This window comes from Plecotus auritus (assembly GCF_963455305.1).
Source record: "Plecotus auritus genome assembly, chromosome: 11".
NCBI classification, from domain to species: domain Eukaryota; kingdom Metazoa; phylum Chordata; class Mammalia; order Chiroptera; family Vespertilionidae; genus Plecotus; species Plecotus auritus.
In genome coordinates, this window is record NC_137777.1 from 43,112,704 (window position 1) to 43,138,460 (window position 25,757).

At 43.2% G+C, this 25,757-nt stretch overlaps 1 protein-coding gene across 2 annotated transcripts in view; it reads right to left on the bottom strand.

Annotated features, from left to right (window-relative positions):
- JPH1 (junctophilin 1) overlaps positions 1–25,757 on the bottom strand; it is an 87,458-nt gene that overhangs the window by 20,905 nt on the left and 40,796 nt on the right. For both annotated transcript variants that reach the window (XM_080646456.1, XM_080646457.1), the window contains exon 3: positions 362–480. In XM_080646456.1, the coding sequence (XP_080502582.1) occupies positions 362–480 (119 nt within the window). The remainder of the gene's footprint in view (positions 1–361; positions 481–25,757) is intronic.

The window sequence follows — 25,757 nt, forward strand, 5'->3', positions numbered from 1 at the left end:
TTGTATGTATGGGCTCTCCTCTTACTGCCCGTTTGGGGTTATTTGTTACATCTGCAATGGCCACTAAATACGCACTTTGTTAGAATCAGATGCTTCTTTTGGATTCCCGTCTCCCGTACTGCTATCAGCTCCAAGGTTGTTGCTGGGAGTGGGGAGGCAGGAGGGGAGTCACACTGGCAAATACCCGAACCTCTAGGGCTAACCCTCAGGCTTCAGATGTTTCTAACTGTGCTCCCATTTGTTTTCTAGTGTTTCTGGGGTTCATGAAGCACAGACCTTTCAGTTGAATGGGAAAGAATGAAAAAAAGGAAATCAGAGGTGATGCTCTTACCTTTCCCACCACAGGACAACGCGGTCTTACCTGGTTGGTAGAAGTCAGGCGACAGCTCCCTGGCCACTGCTCTCGCGATGTCGCACTCCTGGCGGGCGGCCAGCGCGGCCTGGTCCGCGGCGTCAGCTTTGGCTCTGGCGTGTGCAGTCCTGCAGGGAGCACAAGTGGCCAGTCATCAGGGTGGGACCTTGTTAGCTACATGTGGACAAGCAAACTGGCTGCAGCCGAAAAGAAATGCTAATTGTGATCCGGCCTTGCACCAGCAAGTCTTAGAGTCGTTTCAACAGAGACAACATGAACTAAACCAGTGGTCGGCAAACTGTGGCTCGCGAGCCGCGGTTTGCCGCTCTATTGACTAATGTGTTTGCCGACCACTGGGATAGGGGCTTAATCACAAGGAACAACAACAGCCTGTAATTATTGGAATCGAGAGTCGAGGACAGTGGTCGGCAAACCGCGGCTCGCGAGCTGCAGTTTGCCAACCACTGAACTAAACTACCAATAACATGCCTCAGTCCTTCTTTCAAGGGACACGAAGGATGAGCACGTTCTGTACAGCTCGATGCAAAATTCACTGAATGGAATATCCGGTTCACTTTGGTTGCCATTGCTCTCCCCAACCATGGAGAGTAGAATTAGAACATGAATCAACATGGTGTTTTCTGGATTTAATTCCTATGGTAGAATTTGAATAGGGGTCTGCCCAGTGCTGTGGGTAAAGTAGCTCCCTGGGGGAGAAATAAAGTAAAACTCTGATTTGCAGCACTAATTTCACTGGTGTAAATACTCCCACCACAGCCAATTTCAGGCTACCAGCGTGATGCCACTGAATGTGGTTGGGAAGCAATGCACACAGTTGGCTCTCACCAGCCTGCTCTAAGAATGTGCTCAGGGGAGGTTCCAAGGAGTAGCTGCTCTGTAAGCATGCTTCTTGGGTAAAACAAAAAAGAGACGGCAGAGAGGAGAGGAGGAAATGGACTTCTTTCAGTCTTTTGCCCTCTCCCAGGCCCATACTCCCTCACGGAGACCTCTAGACTCTAGAGCAAGCATGTCAAACTCGTGGCTGGTGGGCCGCACACCTCGTTTGTTTAACATGCTTGCTCTAGGGCTAGGGCTAGGGAGAAGGCAGTAGGGAGAACAATGGAACTTCTTATGGCAACAACAGGTATTTGTGGTTGATTGATTTGCTTCCTGCCTTCCTAAGAAGAGGGGATCTGGAGGGTGTGTGACTGAGAACTTTGGGTCATCCACTTCCAAAGGAGAAGACCTTGTCCAGTTAGTCCTTGGATGATGATCACAAGCACCTATTTCTTATAACTTTGTAAACTTTCTATTCTATGTCATGAGCACCAGCAGGACTATAAAGTCTAAAAGGTGCTTGGACTTATTTCAGAGAGAGGCGTTGGGAAATGGCACTGTGCCCTGGCTGGTCTTAGGAGAGAAAACACAGATGGCAGCCGGAGGAGGCTGGCAGACAGAGTTCCAGGAAGAGGCAGGAGGCTGAGGTCGGACCGGTGACCACGGGGCTAACTGGTAGGAGGCCCCATTCTCCAATTACTTTCTTCAGCTATGTCCTCTTACCCTGTGCTCTCACGGGGTGTTTCCCTCCTACGTACGCCCTAGCCTGGAGGCCTGATGTACTTGCCGTAGGCTTCCTTCCTGAAGGCTGGGATTTTAAATCTGGTCCTTGGCTATGTGCCCAATGCACAGAACACTGCCCGGCACACAGTATTTATTGAGGGCTCACTTTATAAATAAATGAATGAATGAGGCTTCCTTAGAAATAGCTGAGTAGTTACTTACACATGAATGGATGGACAAAACTACAGAGACAGTAAAAAGATCAGTGGTTGCCAAGGTCCAGGGTGAAAGTTGGTGAGGGATGAACAGGTAGATCATGGGATTTTTAGGGCAGTGAGACTAGTCTGGGGGACACTAGTAATGGGAGATACATGACATTATGCATTTGTCAAAGCTCACCGAACTGTACAAAGAGTGAACCCTCCTGCCAACCATGGGCTCTAGTTCATACTAATGTATCAATATTGGTTCATCAATTGTACCAAATGTACCCGCTAACACAAGATGTTAAATAATAATGGGGAAAACGGTGTGGGTGTGGGGAGAGGAGGCACAGGGGAACTCTCTGTACTGATCTACTTACTTTTTCTGTAAACTTAATATTGCTCTAAAAATAAAGCCTTTTAATTAAAATGAAGTGGATCAACGTCCAATCGTCAGAATTGTTATTTCTGAATCCCGGAGGATGTTTTAGATGGTCTCTAACGGGTATCATGAAACGGAGACAAAATGACGAGGATTAGAACACATTCCTAAACACTGGCCTCGTCACCCCACAGGCAGCCATCACTGAGGACAGGTGACACGTCAGTCCCACGCATGGTGTCTGAGCATCTACGGGGCCTCCATTATGTTCTTTCAACTTCCCAGAATCTCCTTTTCCCCAGGATTAGTTTTCATGTTCTCTCATGTTCTTAGCTAGAGCCTAATCATGTCCAGGTGTCATCACACATGAAACCGTAAGAGTTCAGTTACGCTGCCTTGTAACAAAACCTACTACCCTTTCAATGACAAATTCACAAAACTCAAGTAACCAACAACTCACTGTGATACCATCACAACCCACCACCGCAGCGTCAAATAAAATGGAGGTATTAGTTCTGCCGCTTTTCACAATATGCGAAACCGGAGCACAAATACAGCTTAACCTTTCTGCAAATATATTTTGGAAGCAGAACATCAGTGAAGCCTTAACCCCGTCCTGTTTCACTTGCTCCTTCCTGTAACACCACACAGGGAGGGGGGACCTTTCCATCCAGTGCCTGTGCCTGTGTCAATTCTCCCGCCCGGCTGCTGAGATGAGTCCAAACCACGTTCGACCCTGAAACCCGAGGTCTGCTTGGGAGCTTTCGGTAGCCCTGGATCTGATCACAAAAAGCAGAAGAGAACAAGAACCCACTGTGACTTTGCTGTCGCCACCAGCTTTGTGTGGCCAGACCTGATATATCTAGATTTTGCCTGGGGGGAAATCCGGGCCTGACCCTGCCTCATATTAGTGAGTTCCTGTGTTCACACCCCACGTTCAGTTCCAGAGCCACACACGGTCCTTTTAATCAGCCAGCTGGTAAGACCTGCCATTGTTCATGGGTTGGGGGATGGGGGTTCAGGCTGGTCCATCTGGAGAGATGAGCTCAAACAACTCACAGGGAATGCCCTGCTGCTGTCGCTGGTCACGTGGGAAACACGCATGCATAAAAGCAGCACGCATGCCCAAGAACCTCTCATTCAATCAAACGACTGCTGACACCCATAAATCTTCAGACCCTCACCAGTCTCCAACACTGACATCACATACACTTTCTCCCATTAAACACAGTCAACAGTAAGTGAAAAGCAACTTCTCTCAGGCATTTGTCATTGACTTTCTTTTAGGGTCATAATTTTAGAAATAAACCAAAATTTTAACTGGTAGAGAGTTACTATGTAGGAATATAGAGATACAGACACGTGGGCAGCTGGTTAGACTCACACGGGAGCTAAGTGACTCCCTCCTGGACAGGAGCCCTGCAAAGGTCACCTGTGAAGGGCCAAAAACAGTCCATGTGGAATTTCTGAACTTTAGGCACCACCTGGACTTAAGAACTTAATTACAACTTACTTTTCCAATCAGTAAGTTTATGAGAATCTGAGCTTTTCCCACCTTTAATGACTGAAATAGTGTTTTATGTCACCTTATTCAGAACAACATCCCGGCTTTCCCAATATTTCTTACACATAATAATACTTGTACTAAAAAAAGCATATAAACAATACACTGAACATACCCAGCTGAAGTAACACATGGGTCCCTTACATGCCTGTCCCAACTTCTAACTTTCCCTCTTTTATACATCTGTTCACTGACATAGCTGATAATGATTTTAATCTAGAAAGGACTATGATTCTACTAAAACTCCATTCTCAGTAAATTTGGGGTGGGAATACAGCTTCATAAGGGTCAATCTTTACATTTATATGTTTTTGAATGTTACTTTTCTCCCAGAGTTGCTTTTTTTATTTTTAAAAGGATGTAGAATAGTAACTTTAAGACAAAAATCTTAGATCCTGGCTATATACTTGTTCCATCAAAAAAATAAAAAACAAAAAACCCCAAAAGCAAAACAAGACAACATAAAAAAACTTGTTCCAGCATCAGAAAACATTTGTCTTTCTTGCCAGAGCAGGAGTTCATGTCTTACTTCCCTAAAAAGTAAGCAACATTAAGTTATTTAGATATAAAATGTAAACTAAGGGGCTAGCTATCCCCATGGGAGTTTGATATTTGATCTTTTAAAGGCCCAGATTCACAGAGGTATGATGATACAGGCTTTGGAAGCACTAATACTAAGAGACGAGGTTAAGGCCAGTCTAGACCACAGATAATCCTTGTCCATAAGATCAAAAGTTAAACCATGTTACTTTTATCACAGAAATGTCTTTGTAGAATCATAATTTATACCACACCCTTGGTTTTTTTTTATCAAGCGGAGACAGGAGGAACCAAGATGCGTATGAAGAATGTTTACATACCTGTTGTAAAATGCAGTTCACTGTATGTATGCTTGCCATGTTTATAAAGATCTGGGTGAGATATTCCTCGTAAAGTTCAGTGCCAGGAAGAATGTGGTCTCTGCTGATAAACCGGTGTGCTTCCTTGTATCATACATAAGAACTACATAACCTTTATTTCTCTTTTTGTTAAGGCAGCCGGGAAACTTGGAGCAAATCCACCTTCAATCTGTGTATATGGTTATCTTCCCTAACTACATGGCTGCAACATTCCCCAGTGTCAGGAATGTATGTGTGACTCATCATAATGTCCTTGCTAATCCTTTTTGGAAACTGGCAGGATATTGGAAAAAAAATTACTGGCTCAATAAAGCTCTCTGTTTTCTGAACTCTAGCCCCTCACACTGTGTTAATGCTCAGGAACACATGTACTAACTTGGGAAAAGCTGAACATATTAGTCAACTTCCTGTACAGGATTTTTTTCTATATTCAGGACATTTTCAAGCTTGGAAAGTAAGTCCTCATTCTTAAGTACTTTACAGACTTTATTCCCTAAAATTTGATCAAACTTAATAAGCTTAAAGGCTATATTCTCTGGATAGGCCAGGTCAAAAGCACATTCCTAATCCTCAGTTGAAATATGCCAAATAATTGACTCTCTTTTACTTTAGTCTGAGTTTTATAGAATTTATCTAAAATTTACTTTCGCATGTAATTTGTGCACTGAGAAAAATTGGATGTAAAAAAAAAATAAGAAATGTTATGTTCTTGAAATAATTTTTAGAGAAAAGTCCTTTAATGCGGTCATTTTGAAGTTCAAAGACATTATGACTAAATAATATTAAAACTTCACTTTGAAATAGAGTCACCTGCAACCTACTGAATGGCAGAAAATATGTGCTGACCATATATCTGACAATGGATTAGCATCCAGAATATATAAAAAACTACTACAACTCAATACCAACAAAGGACCCAATTAAAAATTGGCAAAGGACTTGAATAGGTATTTCTGCAAACATGTGAAAAAAACTCAAGATCATGTATATGAAGGGAAATGCAAATCAAAATCACAATGAGATACTACTCACATCCATTAGGATAGTTACTAGAAAAAACCCTCCAGGAAATAACAATTGTTGGTGGGGATGTGGAGAAATTAAAACCCTGGTGCACTATTGGTGGGAATGTAACATGTAGCAGCTGTTGTAGAAAACAGTATGGTGGAGGGTAGGGCTGGGATCATAGGGTTTTAGAGGAGGAGGCAATCTGGAGACCCCTGCCCACTGGTTCCCTGTTTTCATTGTCAAAGACATATTTTAATAAGTATCTCCCCAATGGACTTCTGTTTTAAGAGATGCTTGCCAATTAAAGTGTACAAATTAAGAATAAAAAAAGAAAACAGTATGGTGGTTTCCCAAAAATTAAAAATAGAATTACCATATGATCTGCCAATTCTATTCCTAGGCATATACCACAAAGAAGGAAAAGCAGAGTCTCCAAGAGATATCTGTACATCCATGTTCAGGAAGCATTCTTCACAGTCGTCAAAAGGGGGAAACAACCCGTGCCCATCAATGAATGAATGGATAAACAACATGTGGTGTATATGGTCATATACTGCACAGTGATGTTTTGGTTAGTGATGGACTGCATATAAGATGATCCCACAAGATTATAATGGAGCTAAAAATTTCCTATGGCCTAGTGACCTCAGCTGTTGTAACACTGTAGTGAAATGCACTACTCACATGTTTGTGGTGATGCTGGTGTAAACAAACTTGCTGTGCGGCCTGTGGTATAAAAGCATAGCATATACAATTACAGTAGTGCGCTAGACCATATAGATTTGAGTAAGTGCACGCTACGATGTGCGAGTGACCACGGAATCACCTTATGAAACATTTCTCAGAAAGCATGCCAATGTTAAATGGTCCATCTAATATTATTCAACCTCAAAAAGGAAGGAAATTATGACAACTGTTTCCACATGGATGAATCTGGAGGACATTATGCTTAGTGAAATAAGCCAGTCACAAAACGATGAAGACTGTATGATTTCATTCATATGCGGTACCTAGAAGAGTCAAATTCATAGAGTCAGAAAGTAGAAGTGTGGTTGCCAGGGAATATGGAGAAAGAATGAGGTGTTATTATTTAATGAGTGTAGCGTTTCAGTTGTGCAAAATGGAAAAGTTCTGGAGATTGGCTGCACAACCTGTGAATACACTTAACACTATGAACTATAACACTTAAGGATGGTTAAGATGGTAAATTTTAGGCTATGTATACTTCTCAAAATAAAGAAAACATGGTTACTGATGTTCAAGGAATTTCCAGAGCATCCTATGTGTCCAGAGGGTGTGAGAAGAAAGAGGAAACGTTGGGCTCTCAGATGAGAAGTTGCATGAGTCTCAGCCAGGGCATACAGGGTGTCATCAGGGGGAAGAGCCATATGAAAAGGAATAACCAAAGGGCGTTATGAGGGAAGAACTATCACCCTTTTGAAACGCCAGGCAGCCTCCACGCCTGCACTGTCAGCTCTGAAAGCCTGGCACAGGGGCTTTCAACAAGTACTCGTTGAATGGAGAAATGGGTAAGAAGGATAGAAACATAAGGGAAAACCCCAAGATTTCTAACTTGGTATCCAGATGAATGGCTTTGCTACAGATAGAAATTGTGCAGGTGCGAATGGGAGACAGTCTGAAGGTGATGACAAGTTCAGTTTTAGAAGAGTAGGATCTTACATGACACAGGCATTCAGAGGGATGCCATGCAGAGTAAAGGTCAAGGATAGAAACAGGGAGGTGGGAATTATGATCACAGAGGATGAGTGCACGACAGGTGGATGAACCTATCAAGTCAATGAGTCAAAAACCCAAAGGACACCCTTGCCGGTGTGGGTCAGTGGTTAGAGTGTTGGCCCAAACACCAAAGAATTTCAGGTTCGATTCCTGGTCAAGGGCATGTACTGGGGTTGCAGGTTCCATCCATAGCCCCAGTCACGTGTGCGGGAGGCAACTAATGTATCTCTCTCACATCGATGTTTCTCTCTCTCTTGCCTTCCCTCCCTTCCACTCTCTCTAAAAAAAAAATCAAAGGAAAAAGTATCCTCGGGTGACAATTAACAACAACAAAAAACAAAGGACTAAAGACAGAGACAAAAGTGCCCATGGAACTTGGTGAAGGACATAGTGAACTGAGAGGCAGCAGGGAGCAGGTGGAAGGTGGACTTCCAATAGAACCATTCAAAGTTCTTGTTCTTGGATAAATCGCTGCTGTTAGGACGTAAGTGGGCCAGATCGGAATTTGTCCCTTCCCTGGGGCACTAGCCACTGTGACATGTGCCCGCAGAGTCTGAGGAAGGGGTGGCTTGTCAATCCTGCCGTGTGCTGGAGAGAGCTGAGGGCTCAGAGCATTTGCTAAGAAGCTTTGAGAGGGCAGTGCTGACCCAAAGGCCACTGCAGGAGCCAGACGGAAGGGGGTCAGTGAGGAAAGGGGCGGAGGAAGTAGAGGAAGCAGGTGTCGGCCACATACTGGACACTTTTGATCCAGAAAGGAAGGAGGAAATTTGGACAGTCACCAGAAGGATGAAGTGGGCCAAGGGAAAGGGCATTTTGTTCGCAGCTGAAGGAAACAAGAGCTGGTCAGGTTGGAAGTTGGGAAGAAAGATGCCCAGAGAAGAGAAGCAAATGAAGAAGCTTTGAGAAGGTGACAATGGTCGGAGTCGGGTCCAAGATGAAGCAAATGAAAGGAAATGGGAAAAAGTTAAGAACAGCTAGGTTGATCCAGCGTTTTAAGGTTTTTGGAAGGATCCTAAGCTTGAAAGAGACAGAACTGTGGGCTTTAGAAGCAGACAGACCTGGGTCAATCCCCAGTTTATCACATACAGGCCATGTAACTTTAGCCTCAAGGTCCTTCCTTGTCAAATGGTGATGCTATTATCTAAGGAACTGTTCTGCATCAGAACTGATTTATACGAAGTACTTAGCACTAACTGAGGGTATTTCGTCAATAAATGGCCATGGTTAGTCTTCCGTTGAAACGGTAGGGCTTGGAGGAAGAACCCGGGGCTTAAAGAGGTGCTATGGGATGGCAGGAAGGAGCATTAGAATTGCTGGATGGGACCAGGAGGACCTGACTTCAGTTCTATATGATTCTGCCTCGTTCTCCATCAGACTCTCACTCCGGGAGAACCAGGAGAGGGAGGAGGTGGCTTTGACCCAGGGAGAGACTCGAGCGAGGAGGATGTCCCTGCTGCAGGGCTTTGGGTAGGGAGTAAGGGCACATGGCAACTGTGGACCCTGGGCTGGAGGAAGTAGAAAGGATTAGGTTAGGATCCAGTGAAAAATGGGGAGGCAATCTGATCATTGTGAAGTCTATACATGTAGGCTATTATTATAGTTTTAGGTGCTTTTCATTTTTATTATTATTATTTTTAATATATTTTATTGATTTTACAGAGAGGAAGGGAGAGGGATAGTGAGTTAGATACATTGATGAGAGAGAAACATCCATCAGCTGCCTCCTGCACGCTCCTACTGGGGATGTGCCCGCAACCAAGGTACACGCCCTTGACTGGAATCAAACTTGGGACCCTTCAGTCCGCAGGCCGACGCTCTATCCACGAAGCCAAACCAGTTAGGGCAGGTGCTTTTTAATGAACTGAAATGAGGCTTTGTCTTTCCCCTGGCAAATTCTATAGAAACTGCCTGATTCTGACTAAATTCAAATTCTGTAGGAACTGCCTGATTCTTACTACTAAAAGAAATTACTTTAGTTCAAATGACCTGCTAGCAGGCTTTTGAGAACCAAAGGGGGGCCAAATCATTTCAAAATGGATGCATATTATATAAAATGAAAGCAGAGAGAACCAGGACTACATTTCCTACTGAAACTGAAAGGTTGTGCCCGATAAGGACGCTGCAACCTTGGGAACCTAAGACCTGGGGAACGAGAACGAGAACGGTCATGTCAAGGCGGCTTTTATTTGCACCCCACTGTTGTTGTGCATCTTGTGCTTTACCAATGGTCCATTATGGGCACAAATTAAAGTATGACTAAGGATTAGAGCAATTCCAGACCAATGGTCCACCCCATCGTGGCAGCTAGCAGTGCTCAGGGAAGGCAGGCCTATTCTCCACTCACCGCTGCAAGTGCCCAGTAAATGCATGCTCTGTGAGGCTCAAATTCTCCACTGTATACATCCTTCTACATTAAAAGAAATGAAGCAACCATCACTCACTCCTCAAAAATGACAGAGATCCTTTAGAACTCCTTCAACTCACAGTTGAGACACATTCTCTTAGGTAATAAAATACCCGTTTTCGTTTTCTTTTTGTTAATCCTCACCCGAGGATATTTTTCCATTGATTTTTTTTTTTTTTTTTTTTTTAGAGAAAGTGGAAGGGAGAGGGAGACACAGAGAGAAATATCAACGTGAAAGAGACATACCGATTGGTTGCCTCTTGCATGCAGCGGTGGGGAACCTGCAACCAAGGTATGTGTCCTTGACCTGAATCAAACCCAGGATCCTTCAGTCTGTGGGCTGATGCTCTATCCACTGAGCAAAACCGGCTAGGGCCAAAATACCCATTTTCTATCCTATAGTATATACAATGATTTTCTAAATTCTGTAACTATGTATGGCGACAGACTTGTTGTGGTGATGTTTCACAAAAGACACAAAGATAGAATCATTACGTTGTGTACCCGGAATGAATATAATGTATGTCAATTATACCTCAGTACAATAAATGATAAAGCATTAAGAATAAAATTAACATCATAAATTAGTATCATAAAAAATGGCTCTGAAAAAATCTGGATCTACCAGTTTCCCCTTCCCTTTGTCCTGTCTTGAATGCCTAAATGGTAACAATAAAAGAATCTATTCCTCTATCGGGCATTGGATGCTGAACTGTCTGAACAAAAACTTGCTTGGGACTAGCTATGCAAAGCCACCCTGCATCTTTAGTTCCATCTCATTCAATGTACAGGTTTTGAAGTTGTTGAGCTTATGAGAAGACTGCTTTGTGAGGAATGCCAGGACAGCAGGTTATAGTTATTCTCGGCAAACTAGTTTTATTCTTTTCGTGTTTCCTTGTAGAAATAGTAATTCAGTTATAACCTACATGAATTTCATGCCTGGTCTGTAACAAGAAATCACTCGATAGTTCAACCAAGAAGTCCTTGACTAACTTCACTTTAAATCATCAGTCTTTTGCAGCAACAGATATTGGGAACAACAATCTAATGAGCCCAAAGGATTGGCTCTGATTCATGGTAACCTTCTGATTTTGAGGAAGTGGCTCTTGAACGTTCTGCTTTACCAGACAGGCTGGGAAGTACAATTAGGACTGGAAGGGCCTCTGAGAGCCCCATGGTCAATTACTTTTCTTTCTGTAGGGTTTTGAGACTCAGAGAGGCTAAGGAACATATGCAAAGTCACATAGCAATTCAGTGGGATGAATGGGCAGAACCCGAGTCTCCTAACCTTTAGAGCAAAGCTGGGTGACCTCTGTGTAAAGAGATTCCTGTACTACTTCTCGATTTTGCTGCCATTTAATGATCTCATCTATATTTTTGTTCTGTTATAAAAACACATTCATAGCCCTAGTCCTATCTTCTTATATTCATATGTTATCTGACTCTATAGCCCTCTTTATTTCTCTATTTAATGCTTTAGTTTTAATAACTTTATGATTCCCATTGAAAATTAAAATTTCGAGCTTTCTTTTAAAAGTATAACATATATTTTAAAACCACTTTTGGCTGACTTTCAAATGAAATAACACAGCTTAGAAACATCTCACTGGAAACTGTAAGAAAGATTTGGTTTTTATCAAGGCTATTCTTTAGCAGGAACATTTTTTGGTGGTGTTAAAAATACTGCAGATTCATCCAACTCATAGTTGCCTTCCCCAAATCACAAATTAGCAATTAACACCTCCAAATTTAAAAGGAAATATCAGATCATTCAGTTTTTTCCTGAATTCTTAAAAAGTTTTCTTCCTTTTCCTCATGAGAATCTCAAAAAATCTCCGTTGTGATTGTACCTGTTTTTAGCATTTGTTGTGTTAAACTGAGAAGATTTTCATCCCAATACTCAAAAGATAAAATAATAGCTTGCCCAAGGGCACTGAGAAAAATGCAGGCAGAAACAAATATATAAATTAGAGTGACTGTTTTCTGTTTAGTGCCTTTAAATAAAAATAACACAATTACTTTGGGGAGGACAAAGGTGGTTTTGAAGATGATTATGTGTACCTGGAGGTAAGAATGTATACATACTTCCCCTTCATTAAAGACGATGGTAGAAATGCAAGGCAGGATTCAAATAAAATAAAAGAATCATGTTAAATTCTGGCTCAAATAATAAGAATATTTCCTTCTAGTCCTGGAAGATCGCCAGTGGTCTGCTTCAATACTGCATCCTTATGGTGCCTATGATACTTGGATTTCTTGACCAGGAGCCTGCTGTCTGCCTGGGTATCTACTCTAGACACATTTTGATGAACTTTTAACCTTTGTTTTTTTCTTCAGGGTGGAATTTATTGACTCTGGGGCCTGGGATGCGTGCCTGTCAGTAGGATGGACAGATGCCGGCTGCAGTCACTGGGGAATGCAGGGTCTGCCTTCTGCGACTCCATTTCTTAGTGACAGATGCATTAACGGGAATGGAACTAGTCCTCAGCAATCCGAGGTCCACACTGAATCCTAAGAATCTCCAGAAGAATTCCAGGCAGAGAGGGAATGCGGGACCTCCCACCCCCAAACAAGGGGGATGTGGTTGACACTAAGGTCAGAATTTTCCCTGAGGCCCAAGGATTCAAAATCTACTCACTGCTACCTTGTCACTAGGGGAATGTCAGGCTCAACTTAGGAGGGGCAGGGAGAGTTACCTGCCAAACCAAAGCCTGCCTCCCCCAAGGTGGGACTTGTCTAGGGTGGGTCTCAAGTCTGGCTGCTCCGCTGTTTCTCACAGCTGCCCCAGAGGCCTCCCCGTCTACCTCGGAGCATCGAGCTACTTTCCAGGTTATGTTTCCTGACTGTGCCATGTTTTAGCCAGTGATACAAGGGCTGCAAACAACTCTTTCTTCCTTTTCTTTCTTTTTAAAAAAATACATTTTTATTGATTTCTGAGAGGAAGGGAGAGGGAGAGAGAGATAGAAACATCAAGGATGAGAGAGAATCACTGATCAGCTGCCTCCTGCATAACCCATAAGGGGGACTGAGCCCTCAACCCTGGCATGTGTCTCAACTGGGAATCGAACTGTGACCTCCTAGTTCATAGGTCGACGCTCAACCACTGAGCCACGCCAGCTGGGCTCTTCCTTCCTTTTCAATATAATCACAGCACCTACCAAAATGACAACAGATTTGGTGTGCCCTCACCTTTGGCTGTCCTTTGCTATCTGAAGTGGGAACATGAAAATGCCTTGCACTTAAGGCAGAGAACCCTGGAGCTTTGAGAGGCTCTGTGGGGTTCTAGTCGAAACCGTAAAGTATATTTATATGCAATTGTGGACCCAAGTAATGCTGCAATGGAGATGACAAAGTATGGTAATTCACATTCTTCACTTTGTTCTGGCATGAATGAAATGGGGGAACAGAAAACCCTTTTATAGCTTCATGTGGGGTTGCTTTGGGTTGACAAGTCACCCTGAAACATGAGGGACATTAAGGAAAGGAGAAGCCTATAAGAGTCAATCATAATGTTCAGAACAAGTCCATCCTTCCTTCTTAATATATATATATATATATATATATATATATATATATATATATATATATATATAGTGGACATCGCGAAAGTACGGTCAATTTGCATCTTTCTCTTTTATTAGTGTAGATATGTATGTATCAATTTGCATCTTTCTCTTATATTAGCGTAGATATATATATATATATCTATACTAATAAAAGAGAAAGATGCAAATTGACTGTACTTTCACAACGCCCACCAGCCAATCAGGAGTGGGCATGCAAATTAATCCAACAAAGATGGCGAGTTAATTTGCATACACAGGCACCACCCCAGCTGCTCTGGGCCTCTGGGCGGCGGAAAGGCGGCTCCAGCTGGAGCGAAGGCAGTGCCAACAGGCAGGGGAAGGAAGGTCCATTCTTGCACAAATCTTTGTATTTCCAGCCTCTAATACACACACACACACACACACACACACTGAAGCAGAAGGAAAACTTCCAAACTCATTCTACAAAACTAGCATTACCCTCATACCAAAACCAGACAAAGATATGACCCCCCTCCAAAAAAAAAAAGAAAAAAGAAAAAAAGAAAATTACAGGCCAATATCCTTGATGAATATATGTGTAAACATTCTCAACAACATATTAGCAAAACAGATTCAACAATGCATTAAAAAGATTGCCCAACCAGTGTAGTTCAGTGGTTGAGCATTGACCCATGAACCAAGAGGTCCCTAGTTCAATTCTCAGTAAGTGCACATGCCCGAGTTGCAGGCTCGATCCCCAGTAGGGGGTGGGCAGGAGGCAGCTGATCCATGTTTCTATCTCTCTCTATCTCTCTTCCTCTTTCTAGAATCAATAAAAACATATTAAAAAATAAAGATCATACACTGTGACCAAGTGGGATTTATCCCAGGATGCAAGGATGGTTCATCAACCATAAATCAATATGATACACTGCATCAATAAGATGAAGGCTAAAAATCATATGTTCATCTCAGTAAATGCAGAAAAAGCATTTCACAAAACTCAACATCGTTTTATGACAAATACTCTAAAAAGTGATAGGGAAGGAACACACTTCGACATAATAAAGGCTATGTATGACAAACCCATAGCTAATATCATACTCAGGGGTGAAAAGCTCAGAGCTTTTCCCCTAAGATAAGGAACAAGAGAAGGATGCCCACTATCACCACTTCCCAACCCAACGTATCATTGGAAATTCCAGCCACAGCAATCAGACAAGAAAAATAAATAAAGCAACCAAATTGGAAAGGAAGAAGTAAAACTCTCACTATTTGCAGATAACGTGATACTATCAATAGAAAAAAATCCCTAAAAATGCCACCAAAAAACTATTAGAACTTATAAATGAATTTAGTAAAGTTGCAGGATACAAAATCAACATACAGAAATCTGTTGCATTTCTATACATCAGTAGTGAACAATCAGAGGAGAAATTAAGAAAATAATCCTATTTATAATTGCATCAAAAAGCATAAAATATCCAAGAATAAATTTATCCAAAGAGGTGAAAGACCTATACTCTGACAACTACAGAAAACATTAAAAAAAAAAAGCTAAAGAGGATACAAATAAATGAAAGGACATACCTGGCTCATGGATGGAAGGATTAATATTGTTAAAATATTCTTACTGCCTAAAGCAACGTAAGATTCTATGTAATTCCTATTAAAATACCAGCAGCATTCTTCGCAGAACTGGAATACTCCTAAAATTTATACAGAACCATAAAAGACCCTGAATAGCCAAAGAAATCTTGAGAGGAAAAAAAAGTGAAAGGTATCATGTTCCCTGATTTCAAACTATCCTACAAAGTGACAATAATCAAAACAGTATGGTACTGGCATAAAAACAGATATATAGATCAATGGAATAGAATAGAGAGCCCAGAAATAAATCCCCACTTACATGGTCAATTTATCTATGATGAAGGAGGCACGGATGTACAGTGGGGTAAAGATAGTCTCACTAAAGATAAGTGGTGCTGGGAAAACTGGATGGATACATGCAAAAAAATAAACCTGGACTAGTTTCTTAACCATATATAAAAACAAACTCAAAATGGATTAAAGACTTAAAAGTAAGACCTGAAACCATAAAACTTCTAGAAGAAAACATAGGCAGTAAACTCTTTGACATGGGTCTTATCAATATTTTTTGTATATGTCTCTTCGGGCAGCAACAAAAGAAAAACATAAACAAATGGGACGACATCAAAGTAAAAAGTTTTTTTGCATAGCAGAGGGAATCATTTACAAATGAAAAGACAAACTACTGAATGGGAGATGATATTTGGCAATGAATCATCCAATAAGTGGTTAATATCCAAAATATGTAAGGAACTCATACAACCTAACACCGAAGAAAACAACCAGTCCAATTAAAAAATGGGCAGAGGATCTGAATAGACATTTCTCCCCATACACATGGCCCATCCTATATAATAAAAGGCTAATATTCAAATTGACCTAACAGCGGAACAACTGGTCGCTATGACACGCACTAACCACCAGGGGGCAGACGCTCAATGCAGGAGCTGCCCCCTGGTGGTCAGTGCACTCCCACAGAGGGAGCGCCACTCAGTCAGAAGCCGGGCTCACAGCTGGCAAGTGCAGCCGCGGTGGCAGGAGCCTCTCCCACCTCCGCAGCAGCACTAAGGATGTGTGACTGCCGGCTTGAGCGTGCCTAAGCCAGCAGTCGGACATCCCCCCAAGGGCTCCTGGACTGCAAGAGGGCACAGGCCAGGCTGAGGGAACCAACCCCCACCCCAGTGCACAAATTTCGTGCACCGGGCCTCTAGTAGACATATAAAAAGATGCTCAACATCACTAATCATCAGGGAAATGAAAATTAAAACCACCATGAAATATCACTTTATACCTATCAAGTTGGCTATTATCAATAAATAACGTGTTGGCGAAGAGAGAAAAGGGAACCCTCATGCATTGTTGGTGAGATTGTAAATTTGTGCAGCCACTATGAAAAACAGTGTCGAGATTTCTCAAAAAATTAAAACTAGAGCAGCCATATGACTCAGCAATTACACACTGGGTATTTATTTGAAGAAAACAAAAACACTAATTAAAAAGGATATATGCATCCCTATGTTCATTGCAGCATTATTCACACTAGCCAAGATATGGAAGCAACCTAGGTGTCTACTGACAGATGAATGGATAAAGAAGATGTGGTATATATTAAAATCATAGTATTACTGAGCCATAAAAATGAATAAAATCTTGCCATTTGTAACAACATGGATGGACCTATAGGATATTATGCTAAGTGAAATATGCTGGACAGAGAAAGACAAATACAGCATGAATTCACCTGTATGTGGAATCTAAACAAAACAAAACAAATAAACAAAATAGAAAGATAACCATAGATAATAGAGAACAAACTAATGGTTGCCAAAGGGTTGGGGGATGGGTGCAATAAAAACGTATAAATAAAGCTCACTCTCACATAAGAAAAAAAAAGATGTCTGGGTCGCATTTTTAAAATAGATCCAGAGACACAGAAGCATGAAACAGACTGTCAAACCTCAGAGGAAAGGCAGGGGAGGGTGGTGGGTGGGAAGAGATCAACCAATGAACTTGTATGCATATATGCATAACCCATGGACACAGACTGTAGGGTGGTGAAGGCCTGGGATGGGGGTGGGGGCAGGCTAGAAGAGGTCACTGGGGATAAAGGGGACTTATGTAATACTTTCAACAATAAAGGTTTTTTAAAAAGCCCCCCCCCCCCAATTACTCAGGGGCAGGAATACAAGAGTAAGCCTGTCTCACAGAGCCCTCCACTGCCCTGAGGACAGGGCTTCTTCCAGGGAGGGCTGGAATGCCCTGGAAAATGGCATTTATTCCACAGAGCAAGGGGTTAGGAAGCCTCTTTCCATGCAAGACAAGGAGCAGGGACAGCGACTGGAGCTCGAGGCAGGTGAGCAGCTGGCTGCTGCCATTGATGCTGTTAGGAGCTCTTACTAATGTTGCGAAGGTCCTGCTGTTCCCTGTCTTCCTGTGGCTACCTCTCCAGGTTTCAGATCACTTTTGAAGTTGGTTCCGGAAAAAAAATCACCACTGGCCTGTCTCTCCTGACACCTTTCCAATGCTGTTTCAACCCTCATCTCATGATCAACCCCTAATGCAAGCATGTCAAACTTAAAGGCTAACAGGGGCCAAATAAACGAGGCATGCGGGCTGCGGCCCCGAGTTTGACATGCTTGCCCTAATGTTTTCTCTCTCAAATAAAAACCTCAACATACTTAATGATTCACAGATGTCTCAAAACCCTTTTAAATTCTTTGCTACTCTGGACACACATAATTCATTCTGCTGAATTCTGAAGATCATGCTCCTTTTTCTTTCCCTGCGTATTACACACACAGTGCACACCCTGCCCTCCTGCTCGGAGCCCTCTGTAATGCTAGTTGTGGAACGAGAAAGCTCCTTTCCCCTTGCATTTCTCTCTGGCAGGTGATCACTGCTGACAACAGTTGACTGTAAGCATGACATTTCTCTGCAGTGTGTTTCTGAAACGTCACGGTGACAGCAGCTTACAGAGAGAGCTCGCAGAGCAAAGGAAAAAAAAAAAAGATTTGCCCCCTTTTTCAGATTCTGGTCTGAGAGGGGGGGGCTGTCACACCTGGGCTCTGAGACAGCACCAACAGGTCACCATGAGCGACATGTTTTAATATGATGAAGCCCTTCTTGTCATTTACTTGTTAAAATTTCTTTTCTCTGGCACCAGCTTGATTCCCAGAGAACAGCTTATCTACCTTGGCTCTAAAAGTCTGCAGTTAATTTTTGAAGCAAACCTTCTTCATTGTAAATGTAACGAAGAGGCCTAGGGTTATTATTATTTTTTAAATCTGCTTTGTCATCTTAAAAGTAACCATCAACTTAAATACAATGAGAAGATGAATCTCTTGGATCATTAGAATTCCTACAGCAGTATGGAATGTTGGCTTGGTAGGCTTAATCTGATGGTGAATTTTGGGGAGGGAATATATAAACATATGTAAATATGTAATACACAAGTTTAAAGTGTGGATGCAATATTTGATTGAAATACAGGGATAGGTAAAAGTAGGTTTATGGTTGTGAGTACACGAAACACAGTTTATTCTTGTATTATTATTAATTATAGTATTATTTATTATTACTAATCTACTTTAGTCCACTCCTGTACATATCTGAATCAACCAGTGTGAACCAGTAATATGTGTGCCTGAAGTTTTTTTGTTTGTTCTCATTTGGGACAAATATTAACTGTACTTATTATCCTCTAATAATTTTTTTTTGGGGGGGGGGGGAGTTTTGTTGAATCTCAGGGAATATGACAGAGTTGAAATCAAGAAAAACTAAAAAAACCCCCAACCAAACCCAAAATTTCAGGAATGAATACTTTTAAGTGAAATATCAGCTAAAACTCTAGTACTGATTACTACCAGTGCCCTGGCAGCTAGTTAAGTCAGGGCTGCTCCTGTTTTCCAATTATAATTTCATTATGTGCGACACCAGGCTCCTTTGTCAAGTAAGGCTTTGTTTCAGGGTTGTTACGTAATTCAACTGATGGGTGAAGAAGGTCTTCTAGGCCTGGCAAACCTAATGGCAACGGCGTTGTCCTGGCCTGCGGATGGGAAATCATTAAACGGGGATTCAGTAACCAGACTGTAATAGAAAAATTACACTATCACACAGTTTCATCAGCTTTTTAAATGGAAAAGCTTCTGAGTGTCTTAACCATTCTTCTCCTTTACGCTCTGGGACTTGACACGACAGACAGGTAAGCAATGATGTGGGCGCGGGTGGCCCGTCTGCTGTTCTCTGAGCCTGTACAGTCCAGCTCAATCGCCCGTTTCCCCTTTCCCTTAGCCCATCGCTTGGCCGAGAGTCCTCCTCCCTGCCATTTGCCACTTGTTCTGGGCTATTTTAATTCTGGACAAGTTGTGGTAGCTGCTATATTTAAATTGGCCTGTGCGGTGCAGAAACACGGCAAATGCTAGTGGCAACCTTTTCCCTTTCTGACATAACCCAGTTGTGCTCTGGCTTTGAGTCAATTTGTGGTACACTGGCTCAGCGCCCGCTCTGCATCCAGGTGCTCACCGCCCTTTGGGTAGGTGGGGGTGGGGTGGTTTTCTGGGAGGGAAGGCCCACAGCAGGCCCAAAACTAGAGAGTAAACAGAGAAACAGAAACCATCACGGAAGGAAAAGCTAAATGCTTCTGGAATATTGGCAGAGTTTTTCAAAGACCAATGTCCAGATAGGAATTTTGTAGAATGTAACCCATCGATCGAGGGAGCCTTCAGGGAAACTGCTCGCACGTGAAGAGCCAGCTTTCTGGTTCCTGGGCGCTGAGAAGTGGGCTTGGTCCTACCCAGCCCCGCGCTGGCCCAGCGGGCTCCTCGCCAGCCGTTTCTGCACGTCTGTGCTGGGAGGAAGAGTCTCCCCGGGGACTTAAGCTGTCCCTTCAGAGAAGACAAATACATCAAAAATGCCCCCTCATCATGAAAAGCTAAATACAATATAAAGAAGAGGTTTTATAGATGTCCACAGCTCAAAGCTAGCCTATAGCCAGACTCTGTCATGAAGAATCAGAGAAAATCAACCTAAATTTTTTTTTTTTTTTTTTTTTACAGTCTAGGGCTTTTGCTTCAAGACCTTAACATACAAATGCTAATACCGACACGCTCATTTCACTGGCAGGGAAATTAAAATTCAGACGGGCTATAGGATCCTACCCATCTATCTATAGTTCAGGATTTCTGCCTAAATAGGCCTTTTGAGGTATTTTCTTAGACTGCTTGGGCTATTACACTTTACCTTCTGTCAGCCAAGATTGTACTTGATTTTTTTTTTCTGAATAATCTTTATACCCAAGCAGGTAGTAAATAAGACTGGGCGTTTGTTTTCTGGGCTGAGTAAGAAAACCATCGTGGAAATGTTTCGCTAAAAAAGAGCATTCACTAGTCAATTCATATGAAACCACTTTTAAACGTCCCCAACAAAGGAGGGCCCATTAGTAGGTTATTTGGTTACATGTAGTCAGGGTTACCAGCTTTCAAATTTCTCGACATAGTAGCCAAAGATGGAGAGAATGGATGGAAACAGAGATGCCTGCTTTTACTAGAAGGCACGCAAGTGGTACTGAATATATCATGCTCTGAGTATCATGAAAACACAACTCGAAATAAATCCCGTATTATCCTAGTGCTCTAAGCTTTCAGAGAGCTAATTCCAATTTTAAGAAATCACATGCCGTCTTCTTTCCCAAATACTTTCCCCGACGCCCTGATATTCTTGTAGGTAAGAAAATTACCTGAGCCCTAGGTTGCTCAGTGGTTAGAGCATCAGCCTGGACACCGAAGGGTCCTGAGTTTGATTCCGGCCAAGGGCATGCACCTGGGTTGTAGGCTTGATCCCCAGCCCTGGTTGGGGCATGTGTGGGAGGCAACCAATCAATGTGTCTCTCTCACATCGATGTTTCTCTCTTTGTCTCTCCCCCTCCCTTCCAATCTCTCTAAAAATCAATGGAAAAGTATCCTCAGATGAGAATTAACACACACACACACACACACACACACACATGCACACATGCACACACACTTAAAATTACCTGAGGACCTGAGGCCTTCCTAGTTTGTCTTCTACTAAGATATAGTTTAAGCTCATTCCAATTAAAAAATATTTTTATTGATTTCAGAGAGAGGGAAGGAGAGGGAGAGAGAGATAGAAACATCAATGATGAGAGAGAATCACTGATCCGCTGTTTCCTGCACACCCCACACTGGGGATTGAACCCACAACTGGGGCATGTGTCCTGACCAGGAATCGGACCGTGACCTCTTGGTTCATGGGTTGATGCTTAACCACTGAATCATACCAGCTGGGCTTAAGCTCATTTTTAAATGACAAGGACACATGTGAGGGCCTCTCCCACCACAACTCTGCATGACTATTTAGGATAAATTGTGCATTTACAAGTCTGGAACAAGAACCCGCCACAGAAATGCTGGTGACAGGAGGACAAGTGTGTCCACAGCACAACAGGATCATGGAAGTGTGCTGTCCCTCAACGAACGTCCAGTCCTCTCATTTACTATCCCGACAGTCACCTGGATCTTCCTGCACAACAAGGACCTGAGGCGGGCTCTTCCGAACTCCCTGCTCTGAGACTGAGGGGCAGAAAGGTCATGTGAGGTAGGAAAGAATCCAGCAGAAAAGACACCAATTCTGGCCTTTAAAAAAAGGGGGGGAATTTTAATGATTACTAGCGTTTTTAAAGACACATTTCTAATAACTTCAAAATTATTAGTTCAATGTTGTTATATTGTGCGTTTCTCTGTGATTATTACCAGCTAACACACAAATATATACAGATATCACTCCAGGATCACAATAAACCAAGGGCTGATGTCTCATGATTTCTAGGAGTGATAGGGTAAAGGAGAAGTTAAGGAAAATTCTAGCACATTTCTTAAGGAGTCCTGGACAGGAACATGAAACAGACAAATGAAACCATAGGTGGTAGGAGCTGAAAACTCAGGGGCATAGGCCAAATTTTTGAATCTGGGGGTGGGGACGAGGGGTGACCGGACGGGACAGGTTTACACCACCCACAACCGGACAGGCTCGCCCCAGGCTGTGAAGGTGAGCAGGGAGATGACCTGTTGCCTGGAGGACAGCCCTTGCCTCTGGCCATCACATGGCATTGGCAGGACAAGGTCTAAAGGAGAGGGGCAGCCTCTTCCCAGTCAACGCAATGACTTGGAATCCACCAAGTACAGCAGGTCCTCACTTAACAGCACAGTGGGTTCTGTGACTTTAAGAAGAACGTATAAGGAAACGAATGTCATCACAGGCTAATGGTATAATCAAGAGTTAAGTTCGTAGGGCATCTCACCAACGTTATCACAAAACGACTTTATTCAAGGACCTGCTGTATCACCATTGGAAAAATAGAAATACCTGGTATTAAGTTAATCAAGCAAGAAGGTATTGATGATGATGATGATAATTACTGTTAAGATTGACCAAGTGCTTTTTATACGCGAGGCCTAAACTTGCATCTTCTGTTCTAAGAACTTGACGTGTAATGTCTCCTATGATCCACTCTGGGTTACGGGCTAGTGTGGTGGGAGCTCATTTGAATTGAATGTCAGAATTGTGCATACACACCCACCCAGCCCAAATCCTGCTCAAGCTCTCTAGACTCTCCGTGGGGTGGTCTCCCTTCTCATTCCAGCCATAATAAATACTTGGTTTCCCTCATCATCTGAATTAATAAAGATGAACATTTTTTTCCAGGTACATTTAACATTTTTCTTAAACTAACATACACATTTCTCCTTTTCCCATGAGTTAATTCTTATATATAAAACCTTTTAGGGACAAAAATTTTGAGTTTAAATAAAAGTAGGATCGATGCTATCAAGTAACAAGTGATTAAAAGCTGCACTACCTTTTCAAATGCTCTACTCCAAGAAAAGGGATTCAAAAAACCCCATTGAAATCAGGTTTAAATTTAACATCTCTCTCAGACATTGACATGCTGTTGTTTCACTGGGGTTTCAGCGGCGATACACACCAAACCCTACACACACCAAGCCCTCTAACGCAGGCACTTCGCGCCTGTGGTGGTGGCATATGAAGCCTTCTGCCTGCTGGGCCACTCTGAGGCCACCTGTACATCCACCCTGGTCCCTGCTGTGTCCTCCATCTGGAGGCTCTGACAGTTCCCTCTCAACTACTCCCCTCGGCATGTCCTTAGGTGTCTCGGTATTTGTGCTATTTGGCACAGAAAACCTGCTACCTCAATCTGTGGCATATTGTTCCAGCCACAGCATAAATGTAACCCTCGGATTAGATTAGCATCGTGGAGATTTCATGGTCTCTCTAGACCGGCACTATAGATGGAGACAAGTTACTGCGGATTCACAGACTTCAGACCTGAAGATCTCTCTTCCACTGCAATGGAACACACTTGAAGTGCAGTTTCTCGCCGTGTGTCGTGTCCCCTCCTTGTGTGCTTAGGAGCATGAGTTCTGGAATCAGACTGCCTGGATGCGAATTAGCTCTCGCCCTCACTGGCCTGCAACCCCGGGGTGTTCCTCATCTAGCCGTGCCTTTGTTTCAGGAATGGTGGTAAACCCACCTTTTGGGGTTATCATGAGGATCACAGATGACACCTGGAAAGCCCCAAAGAACAGACAATGCATATAGGGCACTCAACATCATTACCAATTAATATTTATCAATTAATTCAATAACTTAAAAATATATTACATTTTTCCCTGGTTATGGGTTCGATTCCCAGTCGGGTTGCATATAGGAGGCAACCTATCAATGTTTCTCTCTCACATCGATGTTTCCCTCTCTCCCCCCGCCTCTTTCTCTCTCTCTCCTCCCTTCCACTCTCTTTAAAATCAATAAAAACATATTAAAATATATATTAAGTTTCTGAATAAGATATTCAAATGGTTCAAAATATATATATATATATATAAATAACAGGGAAAATCTCCCTTTTACCTGGTCCTGATCCAGCCATAGCCAACCAGTGCTGATGTTTTTTAAAAAGACCTTTTCCATAGTTTCTTCACGTGTATACAAGAAAATAAAGTTCCCGTTTCCTCCTTTTCTACACAAAAGAAAGCAATACGTACATCGGGTCTGTGCCTTTGTGAAATGCAACAAGAAAACAGCGACCAGAGCATAAACCTTATACTGTGGCAAACTACGGCAGCCCTTGATTATCATGAGAGGTGACAGTGAGTGGAACCGCCCGGGTGAAGCCGGGACAGCAGCGGGTGGGGCTTTCATCAGAAGGCCTCTGTTTGGGTCCTGGGCCCGTCATTTGCAAGCTGTGCAGTCCTGGACAGATTACCTAAAAGGAGGTGTAGACTTGGTCATCCTTATGTTTGTTGTGGGGATGTAAGATTTGTGTGCAATAGTTTTGTAACCCTGGCTTGTATGGTTCAGTTAGAGCAGTGGTCGGCAAACCGCGGCTCGCGAGCCACATGCGGCTCTTTGGCCCCTTGAGTGTGGCTCTTTCACAAAATAACACGGCCTGGGCGAGTCTATTTTGAAGAAGTGGCGTTAGAAGCAGTTTAAGTTTAAAAAATTTGGCTCTCAAAAGAAATTTCAATCACTGTACTGTTGATATTTGGCTCTGTTGACTAATGAGTTTGCCGACCACTGAGTTAGAGCATCGGCCCATGGACTGAAGGGTCAAGGGTTTGATTCCAGGTCAAGGGCATGTACCTGGGTTTCAGGTTCAATCCCCGGCCCCTGTCGAGTTACGTGCAGGAGGCAACCAGTCAATGTCTGTCTGCCTGCCTGCCTGTCTGCTCCTCGCTCTCTCCCTCCCTCTTTTCACTCTCTCTGTAAAAATCAATGAAAAAAGTAACCTTAGGTGAGGATTAAAAAAAAAAAAGCCCAGCCAGTGTGGCTCGGTGGTTGAGCACCGACTCATAAACAAGGAGATGACAGTTTGATCCCTGGTCAAAGGCACATGCCCAGGTTGCGGGCTCCACCCCCAGTGTGGGGCATGCGGGAGGCAGCCTATCAATGATTCTCTCTTCTCACTGACTAGAGACCAGGTGCACGAATTCGTGCATGGGTGGGGTCCCTCGGCGTGGCCTGCGGGGATTGGACCGAAACTGGCAGTCCAAGGCCGCCTGCCGCTCCTGCCTGTCGCTCCCGCTCCTCCCGGCCCCATTGCACCTGCCGTGGGCTTGTGCCCAGTCAGTCCTGATTGGGAGAGGTGAACGCCAGCCCTGCGTATGGCGCCCATCCCGAGGGAGGTACGGGGGTGGGGAGGGAGGCCCGGGATGCGGTCAGCCCTCCAGGCAGGTGGTGGGACGCCCTTGCCGGCCCAGGATCTGGATCCGTCCCACTGACATTCAGCCGGTTGTCGGGAGCCACCTGGAGGCCACTTTTATATCTTTTCTTTCTATATCGTTTCTTCCTTGTGGAGTGTCTAGGGAGGGGAAGCGGCCACGGTGCCTGAGGCCAACTTCCAGGAGGCCAGTGGGGCTGTCCGGATCATTCCGGTGGCACCAGTCCGTTGGTGCCTGGCCCGTTCTCCAGAGATTGGACCTGCAGGACTACTGAG